Source organism: Nomascus leucogenys, chromosome 9 (genome assembly GCF_006542625.1).
Source record: "Nomascus leucogenys isolate Asia chromosome 9, Asia_NLE_v1, whole genome shotgun sequence".
Classification (NCBI taxonomy): domain Eukaryota; kingdom Metazoa; phylum Chordata; class Mammalia; order Primates; family Hylobatidae; genus Nomascus; species Nomascus leucogenys.
The window spans coordinates 99,991,901-100,009,155 of NC_044389.1; the positions used below are offsets into that span (position 1 = coordinate 99,991,901).

Consider the following 17,255-nt stretch of genomic DNA (forward strand, 5'->3'; position numbering starts at 1 on the left):
CTAACAGAATCTAGAGCAGTAGACTGTAGACCTGGCTTTGCTTCTCTATCAACTTTGAGCTCCTGGCACATTTATGTTTCAAGACACAAAATCTTTGGACCAGAAACATGATAACTTCTGAGTTTTGTTGGTTGTTTGTTTTTTTTACCATAAAATGACATAACCAGACTAAAAGATTTCGAAACTTGGATCTGTGATTCCACCTTGGATCTTTCATGAACTCTCCATTCCCACACTTTTGACTTCATTAAAAAACAGAGACAGGTATGAATGATAAAAGATAGAGTGGCATTAGCTGTGTAGAAATTGCTCTATGAAGGATTTAGCTGTAATTTGTTGTTGAGACTCTAAAATTCACTAGGTTTGCTTTAAATGTTTAAATGTAGACCAGATTGGAGGTTTACATTAGCTCAGTTTGGTAGGTAGGTAAGTATATAAGTAGCTGAATAAAAAGTCCTATAGATTGTATTCTAATGCAGCTTAAACTTTTTATCGCTGTGTTTTTGTCATTGTGCTCAAAGGAAGATGTAAAATTATGACAGAAAATAGTTTGTGTGATACTGTATTTCACTAGAGGAAAATGTAAAATGGATTGCTTGAGTGCATAAATATATTGGTCTCATAAGCATTCTTTAATTTATCTGTAGGCAGTCATTAAAGCTTTGGCTTGGACCAAAGGCCTTTAATGGAAACTAATTGGTATATTGAGGTCCTTTTAAACAGACCAAAATAACAATGGCAATTAAAATAACTCATAAATATTTCAAGTCCAGTCCTCAATAGCATACTTTTTAGCAGAAGTTAATATTTTTGAAGCAATCCTTGAAGAAATTTGCTATCTTAAAAAAAAGCAGCCTCTACTCTAAAACATTTGGTTTTATTAAGGTTATCTGCCAAGTAATTAACATGTGCATGGGGCTCACTTTGTGTAAAAGTTATTTCCGGTGATTTCCACATACACCTTCGTCTCTTATTATAGAAAAATCCTTCTCTTTTGAGATCGTTTTTGAAAGCAAAACACAATAATGAAAAATAGCAAACCTGGCCGGGCACAGTGGCTCAAGTCTATTATCCCAGCACAGGCCTGGGATTGCCAAGGCAGGCAGATCACCTGAGGTCAGGAGTTTGAAACCAGCCTGGCCAATATGGCAAAACCCCGTCTTCACTAAAAATACAAAAATTATCCATCAGGGTAGCGGACGCCTGTAATCCCAGCTAATTGGGAGGCTGAGGCAGGAGGATCACTTGAACCCAGGAGGTGGAGGTTACAGTGAGCTGAGATTGTGCCATTGCACTCCAGCCTGGGCAACAGAACGAGACTTCATCTCAAAAAAAAAAAAAAAAAAAAAAAAAATAGCAAACCTGAGCCTAGGTTACAGCTCAGCCCCTACTGAGTGTATGCCCTTAGGCCACCTACCATTACTACTCTCTCTGAGCCTGTTTCTTTATGTGTAAAATGACAATTTAACTGCCTTACGGGGTTGTGGTGAGGATTATGTATGTGAAGTGCTTAATGCAGTCCCTGGCATATAGGAGGTAATGGTAGCTGCAACTATCTTTTTGCAAAGGTTTCCACAGCCCCACATGGGTACTTTGCATGCAAATGATGGAAAATGCCTCTTCCTTCTAGGAAACAGCACCAGGCATGACCTGACCCCAGTCACAGCCGTCAGTGTCCACTTGCTGAGCAGTAATGGAACGCCGGTGCTGGTGGATGGTCCCATCTATGTCACTGTGCCCCTGGCCACGCAGAGCAGCCTGAGGCACAATGGCTATGTCGCGGCGTGGCGGTTTGACCAGAAGCTGGGTAAGCAAGAGTTCTGTGCCGACGATCGGCTGCCGGAGGGCTTCGTTACTGTTTGGTTTTCCTTCTAAGAAGCTCATGGAAGTCTCCTTTCCTTGAAGTCAGTGAATGCTGCTGCTCACATTGCATTGTGTGGTTTCTCATGGGGACGGCACCCTTCCCCGTGCCGTTCAGACCCTCTCTTGGGAACTCACTTCTTGTTTGTTTTCGTGTTTGTTTTTGTTTTGCACATTTAACCTAATTTACTTGAATCTGTAAAGGTTATTAGAGCTAAAACTGGCTCTCCTAATCTTCATCCTTTTATTCACCAGAAGGTCATGTGGTTGCTCTTGGTCATGTGTGGTATTTTCTTTTTTTCTGTTTTCTGAAAAAGGACAAACATTTGGCCAAAACTGTACAAAACAAAGAAAATAAAAATTACCCGTAAGTCTTACCACCTAGAGAAAACCACTAATATATCTTGAATTCTGTCCTTCTAGGGCTTTCACAGTGCACATAGGTATTAGTTATCAACTGCTGTGTAACACACCACTCTAAAAGTTAGCTGCTTAAAACAACAGTGAGCTCCAGTATCTCAGAGTTTCTGGGGGTCAGGAATCCAGGTACTGCTGAGCTGGGTGGTAGGGCTCAGAGTCTCCTACACGGCGGCTGTCAAGCTGTGGGTCAAGGCTGTGGTCCTCTCCAGCAAGGTTCAGCTGGGGCTAATGAGTGTGACTCACAGGCCTGAAGGCAGACCTCACTTCCTTGCCGGCTGTTGACCAGAGGCCTTACCTCCTTACCACATGGGCCCCTCCATAGAGCTGCTTACTACACAGCAGTTTGCTTTCCCCTGAGCAAATGATCCAAAAGTAAATAAAAATGATATAGTAGGCCGGATGTGGTGGCTCACACCTGTAATCCCAGCACTTTGGGATGCTGAGGCGGGTGGTTCACTTGAGGCCAGGAGTCTGAGACCAACCTGGCCAACATGGCAAAACCCTATCTCTACTAAAAATACAAAATGCTGTGGAGCCAGGTGTGGCAGCAGGTACCTGTCATCCCAGCTTCTCGGGAGGCTGAGGCAGAAGAATCAATTGAACCCAGGAGGCGGAGGCTGCAGTGAGTCCAGATCACGCCACTGTACTCCAGCCTGGGTTACAGAGCAAGACTCTGTCTCTAAATAAATAAATATAGTAATTTAAAAGCCCAAGTGCCCAGAATGAGGTCATGGTCTTTTGTAACCTAATCTGAAAAGCAGCATACCATCATTTCTTTCCATTAGGCTGTTGGTCACACAGACTCATGCTGGTATAGACCAGCACTGAGAGTAGACTATACAGGGGAGTGAATACCAGAGGTAGGGGTCACTTGGGGCTGGCTATCTGAGAGGTTGCCTTCTACAAAGCATATTTAGCAGAAATGAGATCATGTGCTGAGTACTGTTTGGGTGCAGTGGCTCACACCTGAAATCCCAACACTTTGGGAGACTGAGGCGGGAGGATTGCTTGAGCCCAGGAATTCAAAGTTACAGTGAGTCGTGTCACTATGATCGAGCCACTGCACCTCGTAGGTAACAGAGCAAGACCACTCACTCACTCAATCAACCAATAATATATACGTAAAAATACATTTGTACAGCATGAACATCTTTCCATAGCATCATTATTCTGCCATGCCAATTTTAATAAGTCCATAGTATTCCATCCTGTGGATATATCATACTTCACTTTGGTTCATCTATTCCCTGCAATTAGAAAAAAATGTTACTATTCTAACCAATGCTGTAGAAAATATCTTTGTAGCTAAATCTTTATGCACAGCCTTGGTTATTTCCTTAGGATGACATTTTAGAAGAATTGCTGAGTTACAAAATTTACAAAATTCTAAAACTTTTAAAACATATTTCAGATTTCCCTCCAGACAGTTGTATTGGTTTCCACTCATGATACCAGCCCAGGAGCATGTGCTCGGGCTGAGGGTCTTGGCAGCATGGGGGTTCTTACACCCCTTTGCTTCTTAGTGCCCTGAAAGTCAAGCTTGAAAATATCAATTTGCTGCCGGGCACGGTGGCTCACACCTGTAATCCCAGCACTTTGGGAGGTGAGGCGGGCAGATCACTTGTGGTCAGGAGTTTGAGACCAGCCTGGCCAACATGGTGAAACCCTATCTCTACTAAAAATACAAAAAAATTAGCCAGGTGTGCTGGTGCATGTCCATAGTCCCGGCTACTTGGGAGGCTGAGGTGGGAGGATCCCTTGAACCTGGGAGGCAGAGGTTGCACTGAGCCGAGATCGCATCACTGCACTCCAGCCTGGATGACAGGGCAAGACTGTCGCAAAAAAAGAAAATATCAGTTTTCAAATAACCCAGTTCAGAATTTAAAACTGTTAGACCGTGCATGAAGATAATTGGGAGATTTTTGCTATCAGCATGTTTTCAAAGATACCTAATTCCTTGAATCAGTTAAAACAGAGTTCTAGGAATTATATTTTGAAAGAAACGCCTGTTGGGCTTTTGCAGGGGATTTTTGTTTTGTCTTATTTTTACTTTCCAAATAATTAATAGAGACTCTGTAATTATTTGTGTGGAATGCATTGATTTTACTAGCCCCAGTAAACTTGATATTGTTAAGTGGATTGTGGTGCTGTCTGTTCACATATCCTGCAGTAAGCGAGACGGGCAGTTTATTGATGGTGTGTGTTCTCTGCGAGCCTGATAATTTGGGGGGCATCAAGGTCATGGTGGGGACCCGAGGTACACTGGGCCTCCAGGAGGGAGTAGCCTGAGGGATGTGTGACCAAGAGTCTCTGAAGAATGCCGGAATTCTAAAGGAAGGAAGAAAATGGATAAAGAACAACACAGAGGAAGTGGGCAAGAGAATGGAAAGAGCTTAGAGCTTGTATTTTGTTTCTTGAAAACCTGGGTTCTGCTACTTATAAAACTGTGAGTCCCACCTTGGGCAAACTACTTACCTCTATTTGCATTTGTAAGAGATATGAATATACACCCCCTTGTATATTCTGCCTGTCCCCATTGGCCCTCCCAAGGGGGCTCAAGCACACCCAGGTCAATGCACTGAGAAGCAGCAGAGAGTGTGGTTAAGAGCAGGGAGTCTGGGGGGCACACAGTGGTGTGGAATGCCAGCTCTGCCACCCACTGGCTGTGTGACCCTGGCCAAGTTACTTAACCTTTCTGGTCTAGTTTCTTCCACTGTTAAATGGCAATAATAATAGTACCCACTGTTGTTATAATGAGTATATTAAGATTCTGTAAAGAAACAGAGCCAATAGGAGATATATATATATTTGGAGAGAGAGATTGATTTTAAGGAATTGGCTCACACAGTTGGGAAGGCTGGCAAGTCCAAAATTGCAAGGCAGGCTGATGAGATGAGGCCCTCCCTCACTGTGAGAGTGATCCGCTTCACTCAAAGTCAACTGATTGGACCGGGCACCGTGGCTCATGCCTGTAATACCAGCACTTTGGGAGGCCAATGCAAGCAGATCACCTGAGGTCAAGAGTTTGAGACCAGCCTAGCCAGTATGGTGAAACCCCATCTCTACTAAAAATACGAAAAATTAGCTGGGCGTGGTGGTGCATGCCTATAATCCCAGCTACTCCAGAGGCTGAGGCAGGAGAATCACTTAAACCCAGGATGTGGAGGTTGAGGTGGGCCGAGATTGCGTCCCCACACTCCAGCTTGGACATCAGAGTGAGACACCATCTCAAAAAAAAAAAGAAAAGAAAAGAAAGAAAAAAAAAAAAAAAAAAAGCAAAGTCAACTGGTTGAACAGTTTATCTCTTCTAAACAAAATACCTTCCCTGTAACATCCGGACATATTTGACCACATTTCTGGGGACTGTGGCCTAGCCATGTTGTCAGATAAAATTAGTCATCACAAAAGTAAATGACAGCTTGTCACTTTCACGAGCACAGCCGATCCTTTCTAGACCCCTCCCCGGCCTCATCCTGAGCACATTGTGCACGTTGCAATGGTCCTAGCAGCTTGAACGGCACGGTATGTGGGTGCCAGTTACTCCCTGTGCCCTCCCTGAGTCTGTGGTACCGCCCCTCCCTCACCGAGTCTGTGTGGGTACCAGTTACTCCCTGTGCCCTCGCCAAGTCTATTTATCTTTGATTGCTTGTGATTAATAACAGTTTCTGGCATAATGCTAGGTACCCAACTAAAATGTCTGTTGAATGGTTGAATCACATGAGAATAATTTTAGGGTTTTTTGTTTTTTGTTTTTAAGAGACAGGGTCTCCCTCTGTCATCCAGGCTAGAGTGCAATGGTGTGATCATAGCTCACTACAGTCTCTATCTCAAGAGCTGAAGCAATCCTCCCACCTCAGCCCCTTGAAGAGCTGGGAGTACAAGGGTGGTCACCAGGCCCAGCTAATTTTGGGGGGTTTTTTGAGATGGAGTCTTACTCTGTCGCCCAAGCTGGCATGCTGTGGCAAGATCTCAGCTCACTACAATCTCCACCTCCCAGGTTCAAGCGATTCTAGTGCCTCAGCCTCCCAAGTAGCTGGGATTACAGGTGCCCACCACCACCCCGGGCTAATTTTTGTATTTTTTTAGTAGAGATGGGTTTCACTATGTTGCCTAGGCTGGTCTCAAACTCCTGGGCTCAAGTGATCCACCCGCCTCAGCTTCCCACAGTCCTGGGATGACAGGCATGAGCTACCATGTCTAGCCAATTTAGATATCTTTAAAAGGCAATTTAAGATACTCTGATATGCTTGTAATCCCAGCACTTTGGGAGGCCAAGGCAGGCGGATCACGAGGTCAGGAGATCAAGACCATCCTGGCTAACACGGCAAAACCTCATCTCTACTAAAAATACAAAAAATTAGCCGGGCGTGGTGGCAGGCGCCTGTAGTCCCAGCTACTCAGGAGGCTGAGGCAGGAGAATGGCGTAAGTAAACCTGGGAGGTGGAGCTTGCGGTGAGCAGAGATCATGTTGACTGTATACATAGAATTTACCTTTATGTATATGTATATATGTATATGTACACGTTATAGAAGGATGATGTTTAAGCTCTTGTTTAGAGGGAGGACAGTTCTATTGGATTTTTTTTCTGTCTTGGAGCCTCATTCCCTGCTGTTTATTTTCTCCTTCTCATTTTTGCCTTCTCTTTTTTAATGAGTGTATTTGAATATGGAGGAATAAGGCTGGGGCTCCTAATACAAGGAAGCCGTCCCTAGGGATTCCTATGTGGGTCGTGTGCACTATAGCGACTATATACACTATGGCACAGGTGTATAAAAGCAGCATCCTTGCTTGCCTCAGTGGACTTTACATACGGTTCACAAACAACAAACTTACTTAAAGAAGTTTTTGATGTCCAGGGCAGATGGAAATATCTCTGCATCCTAATGTCTGGGCCCTGTGGATATTACCTTATATAGTCAAGGGACTTGGTGGAAGTGAGGAAGAATCTGGAGATGGGGGGATTCTCATGGACTTTCTGGATGAGCCCACAGCCATCACAAGAGCCCTGATGAGCAGGATGCAAGAGGAGCCAGAATCAGACGAGGAGATGGCAGTGTGAGGATGGGAGCGCAGGCTGGAGCCATGCACTTTGGAAATGCGGGAAGGGGACCCAAGCCAAGGAATACAGGCAGCCACTGGAAGCCAAAATCAGCAAGCAAGGCATTCTCCCTTCTGAGCCTGCGGGAGGAACCGGCGCTGCGGACTGCTTGTCTTGAGACCAGAGAAACTGGTTTTGGACCTCTGACCTCCAGGAGTGTAAGCAAGTAAATCTGTGCTGTTTTAAGACCTTATTATTTGTGGTAATTTTTTATAGCAGCAATAGGAAATGAATACAATACAGAAATTGGTGAAGACAGAGGTGTGTGCATTGTTAGGAAGCCTCTGAAATATAAGTTAGCCCATTCTCTGTTTCCTCTCTGAAAAAATACCCATGACGGTACATTGGGAATCTTCATTGTGTAGTTGACCTATTTCCACTTCCTTTTTTTTTTTTTTTTTTTTTTTTTTTTGAGGCAGAGTCCTACACTGTCAGCCAGACTGGCGTGCAGTGGTGCAGTCACAGATCACTGCAGCCTCGACCTCCCAAGGTCAAGCAATCCTCCCACCTCAGTCCCCTGAGTAGCTGGGACTACAGGCACACACCACCACACCTGGCTAATTTTTTTATTGTTTATTTTCTTTAGACACAAGGTCTCACCATGTTGCCCAGGCTGGTCTCAAATTCCTGGCCTCAAGTGATCCATCTCAGCCTCCCAAAGACCTGGGATTATAGGCGTGGGCCAACGCGCCCGGCCTAAATGGTCTTTTTAACTTCGCATTTACTATGAAAAATGTAACTGCCAAATTCCTGGTTGTAACAGATTGCATGTATGCAGAAAAAAGCCAACGTTTGTGGATAGTCATTCAAAAATAACCAAATGAATTAAAATATGTTTTCTGAAAACTTTAAGATGGACATTTCAAAGAAACCATATGTTTTTTCACTTATTAAACTCAATAGAAGCCTGCATATTTCATAAGACTTTTGTTGCTATTACATTTAATAATAATATTATCTAAGTAGAAATTAAAATATTTTAGTTAAATAAAAAATCTAAAGACGGTGTTAGATCAGGAAAAAAATGGGGAATGGGCCAACACATCTTAAGCACATAAAACATTTAATAATTAGCTGCTATTTATGATTACAGTAATCAATCACCTCAAATAGTTTAATACTTTAAATTATCTATTTTTGAGGTAAATCAAAATAATTGCCAATTCCAAATTGTTTAACGGCTAGAAATAGCACAGATAGCAACTTGTGAATCTATTAATAATTTTTCATCTAAATTGAGTTTGGCCAACTGTGGCCTGAAAGCTAAGAATCATTTTTACATTTTTAAATGATTAAAGAAAAAAATCAAATGGGGGAATATTGATCAAGGGGTGCAAAGTTTTAGTTCTTCAGGATGATTAAGCTCCAGAGACTTAATGCAAAGCCTGATAACTGTTGTTAATAGGACTGTATTGTATTCTTAAAATTTACTAAGAGGGTATATTCAAAGTGTTCTCACCACCAAGAGAAAGAAGATGAAAAAACAATGGTAACTGTAAACTGATGGATGTGTTAATTAGCTTGATGTATATATCAAAACATCAGGTCAGACATCTTAAGTACATAAAATTTTTGTTTTTCAACTGTATGTCAACAAATATGGGGGAAATAAAGAATCCGAAGAAGAATATCTCATGGCACGTGAAAATTACATGAAATTTATACATAAGCATCCCTAAATAAAGTTTCACTGGAACCTTGCCAGGCCCATCTGCTGGCATATTGTCTGTGAGTGCTTTTGCACTACAACACGGGGTTGAATCATTGCAACAGAAACTTATATCCCCACAAACCAAAAATATTTACTATCTGGCCTCTTACAGAAAAAAATTAAAAAAATAAAAAAAAATCGTGACCTCTGGTCTGAATGCCTTCCAGAAGTTCTTTCCATTCCAGTATTACAGTGCCAGTGTATTCCACACTCTACAGGAGCAAACTGGGGTGCCCAGACAGCCCCAACGTCCATATTTCCCGTTAGCTGACAGCCCCCCTGTATTTTGCCAGGGTTGACAATTGATACTCAGAGTGAACAACACCTTCATTGTAGGGCCAGACCTCAAACTCTGTGAAGAAAGATGAAATTGTTTTATGGTTTGATGGGACTTCTGTTCAAATGATACAATCACGTGGTAGTGTTTGTGTTTGTTTGTTTGTTTGTTTGTTTAAAGAAGGGGTCCTGCTCTGTCACCTAGGCTGCAGTGCAATGGTACAATCGGAGCTAGAACTCCTGGGCTCAGGAGATCCTCCTACCTCAGCTTCCTGAGTAGCTGGGATGACAGGTGTGCACCACCATGCCCAGCTAATTTGTAAATTTTTTTTTTTTTAGAGATAGGGTCTTGCTATGTTGCCCAGACTGGTCTCAGACTCCTGCCCTCAAGTGATCCTCCTAACTCAGCCTCCCAAGTCACTGGGATTACAATGACTGTGAGCCACCACCCCGCCTCAAAATCACGTTTTAACACTAGCTCAGTATATCCATGTTTTAACTCTAACTCAACACACTTTAATCCTTGACTGCCAGGAAATTGAAAGTTTACTCTTAGGAGAGAGACCTAAAGATGCTCCCTTTCAGACCCTGTGAGACTGGGATCAATTTTTAATGCTGCCATTTATCACAGTTGTCTTTTAGTTTTTTTCTTTTGGAACAGGCAAAAAATTTCCCATTCTTGAAACTGGCCACTTCATATTTCAACCTATATATTCATTAGAAGGTGATCAACTAGATTAACACCATCTTAGAATACAAATAACATTGAATTTGTTTAGTATGTTACAACAGCATGAGTTGGCTAATTGCTATATGGACCTTCAATAAAAATAACTTTGTGTGTGTGCGTGTGAGATGGAGTCTCACTCTGTCACCCAGGCTGGAGTACAGTAGTACAATCTCAGCTCACCGCAACCTCTGCCTCCTGGGTTCAAGTGATTCTCTTGCCTCAGCCTCCCAACTAGCTGGGACTACAGGTGCATGCCACCGCACCAGGCTAATTTTTGTATTTTTAGTAGAGATGGGGTTTCACCATGTTGACCAGGCTGGTCTCGAACTCCTGACCTCAAGTGATCCGCCTGCCTCGGCCTCCCAAAGTGCTGGGATTACAGGCGTGAGCTACCACATCCAGCCTAACATAAATTTTTTAAGAAGCACGACTTGCATATATAAGTTGAGCATCTCAAATCCGAAAATCCAAGGTTTGAAATGCCCCAAAATCCAAAACTTTTTAAGGACCATCATGATACTCAAAGGTCATGCCCAAAGGCAATGTTCACTGCAGCATTTTGGATTTTGGATTTTCAGATTAAGTATGTTCAGCAGGTAAGTCTAATGCAAATATTCCAAAATCCAAAACACTTCTGGTCCCAAGCATCTTGGATAAAGCATATTCCACCCATACTGGAATCGAGACTTTTGGCACATCGACGTGTTTTGTTAAAGCTATTTTGTTAAAATGCTATGATTCGTAGAGCGAAGGAGCACTCTAGTGGATCTCTTTTCCTTAAAGAATCAGCAGAATATGTAATGATCGAACTGTGCTCTCTCTGTGTCCCGGGTATCAAGATGTAAGTGAGGGAAGGGGTTAAAATGAATTTGTAGCCAGGCACAGTGGCTCACACCTGTAATCCCAGCACTTTGGGAGGCCAAGGTGGGCAGATCACTTGAGGTCAAGAGTTTGAGACCAGCCTGGCCAACATAGTGAAACCCCATCGCTACTAAAAATACAAAAATTAGCTGGAGCCGGGTGTGGTGGTGGGTGCCTGTAATCCCAGCTTCTCGGGAGGCTGAGAATCCCTTGAACCTGGGAGGTGGAAGTTGCAGTGAGCCAGGATTGCACCATTGCACTCCAGCCTGGGTGACAGAGCGAGACTGTCTCAAAAAAAGATAAAAATAAAAATAAATAGGCCGGGCGCGGTGGCTCAAGCCTGTAATCTCAGCACTTTGGGAGGCCGAGGTGGGCGGATCACGAGGTCAGGAGATCAAGACCATCCTGGCTAACACGGTGAAACCCCGTCTCTACTAAAAATACAAAAAATTAGCCGGGTGTGTTGGCGGGCACCTGTAGTCCCAGCTACTCGGGAGGGTGAGGCTGGAGAATGGCGTGAACCCGGGAGGCGGAGCTTGCGGTTAGCCGAGATCGCGCCACTGCACTCCAGCCTGGGCGACAGAAAAAGACTCCGTCTCAAGAAAAAAAATAATAATAAATAAATAAAGTGAATATTTATTGTGCAGTGGCCAATTTGACCTTTGAAAGAAGCAGTTTTCCTTCTCATGTCTGGCAAAGGAAGTTTTGTTAGTCATAGTAAATGCCTCTTAGCTGAGCCTTTCTGGACAGTAAGAGATGATTATGTCAGCTCTATTTTACAGACGTTTACCCTTTCTTTATCCTGTAACTGGGGCAGCAGATGGCTGTCTGATGTACAGGTTGTCAGACTGACATCTGACTTGTTGCCCTGGGGAATGGTCACAGGCAAACCAGGTCAGTGGTTTGAATTTAAAGCGATGGACATCAAGTGGCAAAAATAAATAAAGAAAGATTTATGGATCCTGTATTCGATAAATTTCTTCTGTTTAAAGGCAACCTGGATTATATGATTTGGATACTCTCATTCTAATGAGATGATAGAAATAAAAGCATATTCTAAGAGTGAAGCTACATTGTAGAATCCAGTTTTAACTGCCTCTCCAAAACACAGCATGACAGTGTGTGTGGGTTGCTATAGAAATGGTGGTTACTGAACCAGCCTCTTACCATGTACAATGCATTCGTGTCAGGCTCTCAGGAATACCCACTCATAATTGGCCTGTAGTAGATTTGTCTCCACTTCAGACGGTGAATGTTATGACTATGACGAGCTCATTTAATTAGTCCTTTTACCTAAGTCACGGACAACTTGCCCTTGAAGGTGGAGCTTGATTTAAAATACAGATCTAAGATTGTTTTTCAGTTTCGTTGGATTTTTAATTGGGGGTGGCGGGGAAGGGCAGCAAAGAGTGGGAGTTCTTAAAGCACAAAATTATGTTTACAACGTAAAGAAAATGAAAATATTATTGAACATGTAAAGGATGGGCTCCGGGTGATAATGCCATGTGAATGCAGGCTCGTCAAGTGTAGCGAAGGCACCTCTCTGGTAGGGGTTATTGATCAAGAGGGAGTCTGGGCTGTATGTGGGATATCTGCACCTTCCTTTCAGTTTTGCCGTGAACCTAAATCTGCTCTTTAAAAAATAGCCTTCAATGAAACCATTATTATAATATTAGCTTATCTTTGTCTCTATATATCACAAGCCACGTGTCTAGGTGAAGTAACCCAGATTGGAATACTGAGGTGGGTGATTGGATTATAGGGATAAACGTACTACACTGTGCCCCCAAACGTTAGAATGAAAGAAGGGAGTTCATTTCTTTACCAAGTCTGTGAGTAGATGTGTGACGTGATTTTAGAACCTTAGGCATCATCTTTTATTTTTTGAAAAAGCATAGATGCAGGAGTTCAGGGCATTCGGCAAAGGAGGAATTCAACTTACCTAAGGTAATATCAACATATCCCTAAGAAAGCTGTTATTGGAAATAGGCCTTTTCACAGTGGAAATATTCAGAGTCAAGGCTATTGCTTAGAAATAAAGAAATAACTCTCAGGAAAAGTGTCTGTACTTTCCCAGATGTCAAAATCACTCTTAGGGGTGAATGGGGCTTTAATGAGACCGGTAGGGGGAAAAGAGGGCAATGTACCTGCAAAAAAAAAAAAGCGATTGAAGTGATCACAGATAGCAAAGAACACGGAGAGCGTGGGACTTGTTTGGGTGTGATGACAGTTCAGTGAAAACTTTGTCTCGCCAAAGATCTTGGCAGCCAGGCGGTCAGTTGTGACTTGTCCTTGGAGATGCCAGTTGGTATCTGTTGCCACTGTGGACTCAGCATCGCAGTGGCTCTGTACTGCTCCTGTTCTCCGATGGAGCGCAGGAAGGCTGGGTAGCACTGGTCCTGCCCCTGGGAGAAGAACCAAGCCGTGATCTCAGAACATCGACATTTGTTTTTCAGTGTTGCCTAGCAACTCAAAAAACAATCCCGTATTATCAATCCATTCCTAGGAATCATTAAGCCTTTTGTGTTTGTCTCCCCCAAAAATGAGAACTTTCAGAAAATAATAGCATCACGTTAGTTTTAGTATGATCGGGTTCAGGGGACACTTTTGTTTAAAAACCCTATTCTTAGGGACTTAGGTCTCTTAATGTATCATTTTATGTAGAACTAGAATTTCCCGTGCTGGGTATAGCCTGCTTTTGTGGTCTTGGAGTTGCAGAGGTTTTATTTTACACTTCATACTTAGTTACCACTTATGGAGTATTCACTTTGTGGATTATCTGTGGCAAATTTGTGTCTTCCTGTGGGCTTTCCCCATCACCCAGGAGCCTCAAGGCCCTCTTAGTTTGCTGCTATTTGGCCTGGATTTTGTTTTTCAAGTCAGAGTCTCACTCTGCCTTCCAGGTTCAAGCGGTTCTCCTGCGTCAGCCTCCCAAGTAGCTGAGACTACAGGCATGTGCCACCACACCCAGCGTATTTTTGTATTTTTAGTGGAGATGGGGTATCACCATGTTGGCCGGCGTGGTCTTGAACTTCTGGCCTGAAGTGATCCTCCTGCCTCAGCCTCCTGAAGTGCTGGGATTACAGGCAGTGAGCCACCACGCCCAGCCTGGCCTGGATTTTAAGGACAGTGTCTAACACACTCATTCTAATATTAACCTGGGTGAAAAAGAAGCAGGAAAGCAAAGCCACTATACTTTATTTCAGAATTCAGTACTTTTAAGTATCACCTGGTTTCAGTTGGCTCCACTTGAGTGGGTTATTAGAAGGTAGAATATTTTTGATAGATGTGAATATTGCACTGGATGAGACACAGCTGATAGCATTCATGAACAGAATAGAGGCAGCGTGCAGCCCAGCCACCGAGACCGCTTGGTATTGAATGCCGGCTCCTCCTCCGGTGACTCGTTGTGTGGTCTTGAGCAAGTCCTTTTTCCTCTCTGGGCTTCAGTTTTCTCCTCTATAAAATGGGGATCATAATAGCCCCAGCCCCTCCCTCATAGAATTGTTGTGAATGGAGAGGGCCTACCACAGAGCCTGGCGCTTGGAAAAGGCTCCATATGTGTTTGCTGCTCTTATCATCATCATCGCTGCTATTATTTAGCCCATATGCAGTGTGTGATCTTTTTTTTTGGAAGCATGGTATAAGAGGACAGGTACAGGAAAGCCTTACTGTTTTTAAATTTAACATCCCAGTCTCACCCAAGGCTGCTATTTAGCTGGAATGGCCCTTCCATCCAGTCTGATTGGTCGGGGCCCATACCTGACAAGCTGTTCCATATTTGGAAATATCATTGTTTGGGATTGAACTTCCAAATAACTTTAAAGTTTACAATAAGTGGTGCCTTTTAATTTGGGTACAGCAGGAACGTAAGTCTCTGATGTCCAAAGCGAGTGTTCGTCTAGTGTGTGAGCCTAGTGTGCTCCCTGGCTCTGCTCACTGCTTTCTCCTGGCTGAACACCATGGGTCTTTCCAGCAACCTGTGTTATCCTCACCTTGCAGGTGAGGACCCCGAGGATGGGTACTGGGGAAAGATGAAGGTTCCAGGTATCCGAGGTTTCCCCAGTGAGATTCAGTGTTTCCCACTAGAAGCCTGTAGATCCAGACTGCTTCTTTGAGGCCTGGGAATCATCTGCAAGGATTTTCAATTTTGGAGTTTGGGGTTTGATCATGATCTTTTACAACTCAACATGAAAATATTCTGCATCATCTGAATTCAATACAGAATTTAAAATGATCAGATAATGTTATCGCCTGAATCTGAATTTATGAACACACTATTGGATAGGACAAATGAGAATGAACCATGGTAAATGTAATATACAAATGATACAACACCAGCATAATAAGAACAAGTGGAATTAAAGTATGTTGAGAGACGGGAAGGTTTACAGTTCAGTTTGAGAAAGGTGGTGGAAGAATTGAATCATAGTCATGCCAAGCTCGAAAAAAGCCCCACCTAGCCATGGATGTCATGTGTATGTTGCAAGTGACAAGTTCAGTTCAGTAATATTGAGGCGGGAGAATCGGGTCTGAAGGTAGAGAACCTAAGGCCAACTCAGCTGAGTGGATATCAGAGGCTTTTTTTTTTTTTTGAGACGGAGTCTTGCGCTGTCTCCCAGGCTGGAGTGCAGTGGTGCAATCTTGGCTCACTGCAACCTCTGCCTCCCAGGTTCAAGCGATTCTCCTGTCTCAGCCTCCCAAGTAGCTGGTATTATAGGCGCCTGCCCAGCTAATTTTTGTATTTTTAGTAGAGACGGGGTTTGGCCATGTTGGCCAGGCCAATCTCAGACTCTTGTCCTCAGGTAATCGGCCCTCCTGGGCCTCCCCAAGTGCTGAGATTACAGGCCTGAGCCACCACACCCGGCCCAGGGGCTACTTTTTAACCCTTCCTTTTTCTTCCTGGCAGTTGGAAAAAGAAAAGTACCTCTAATCGGCCCGGTGTGGTGGCTCACGCCTGTAATCCCAGCACTGTGGGAGGCCGAGGCAGGCGGATCACGAGGTCAGGAGATCGGGACCATCCTGGCTAACACAGTGAAACCCCGTCTCTACTAAATATACAAAAAAAAAAAAAAAATTAGCTGGGCGTGTGGTGGGCGCCTGTAGTCCCAGCTACTCGGGAGGCTGAAGCAAGAGAATGGCGTGAAGTGAACCCGGAGGCGGAGCTTGCAGTGAGCCAAGATCGTGCCACGGCACTCCAGCCTGGGCGACAGAGCAAGAATCCGTCTCAAAAAAAAAAAAAAAAAAAAAAAAAAAGTACCTCTGATCGGTCCCCTCCCGCAGCCAATCAGACTGGTCGCTAGTCTACTTTTCCCCTCCCGTAACCAAATAGACTGCTCATGGGCTACTAGGGTGAACCACTACAAAACTGCTATAGGGTATTTAAACTTCAGAACATTCTGTAACCAATGTTCCCGAGCCTCTTGCTGTAGCCTCTCCCAGTCTGTGGAGCGTACTCTCGTTTAAAACAAATTTCTGCTTTTGTTGCCTTACTTGTGCGTTTTGTCCAATTCTTTGTTCAAAACGCCAAGAACCTGGGCAGCTACCCTCAACGGGTAACAATATGTCATCAGGTACACCATTAAGTTGATGTTTTTAATTCGAAATTTATTTTGAAACTGTAGCTTTGTTTCTTGTTTCTTTTGTAAGTTTGTTTTGGTTTTATACTTTTGTATGAGCTATAATCTCTTTTATATTAGCCTTCACTTAACACATGATTTTTTAAAAGAAGATCAACACTTTGTATGTTTGTTTTTTTTCCTTTCGAATGTAGTTTTGTGCATTCATCATGCCTGAAACTTCTCAAATTCTGTAAATGTTAGGAGAGGGCCTGTCCTTGGGCAAATTACTAATGTCTCTGGACCTAATGCTTCTGGCCTCAAATATGAGATCTGTAAAATCTCCCTTCCAAGGTTGCATAAGACCTAAGTGTAATCATTTACATAAAGCACCTAGTACACTGCCAGCCATGTATCACATTTTTGATGTCGTGGTTCTTTTTTTTTTTTTTTTGAAATGGAGTCTTGTTCTGTCACCTGGCTGGAGTGCAGTGGCACGATGTCAGCTCACTGCAACCTCTGACTCCCTGGTTCAAGTGATTCTCCTGCCTCAGCCTCCTGAGTAGCTGGGATTATAGGCATGTGCCACCATGCCCAGCTACTTTTTGTATTTTTAGTAGAGATGGGGTTTCACCACATTGGCCACGATGGTCTTGATCTCCTGACCTCGTGATCCACCCACCTTGGCCTCCCAAAGTGCTGGGATTACAGGCGTCAGCCACGACGCCAGGCCATCGTGG

At 43.5% G+C, this 17,255-nt stretch overlaps 1 protein-coding gene across 1 annotated transcript in view; it reads left to right on the plus strand.

Annotated features, from left to right (window-relative positions):
- Window positions 1–17,255, plus strand: part of FAM171A1 (family with sequence similarity 171 member A1) — a 160,225-nt gene that overhangs the window by 120,931 nt on the left and 22,039 nt on the right. Inside the window, exon 5 of the mRNA XM_003257677.2 lies at window positions 1,631–1,807. Coding sequence (XP_003257725.2) covers window positions 1,631–1,807 — 177 coding nt within the window. The remainder of the gene's footprint in view (window positions 1–1,630; window positions 1,808–17,255) is intronic.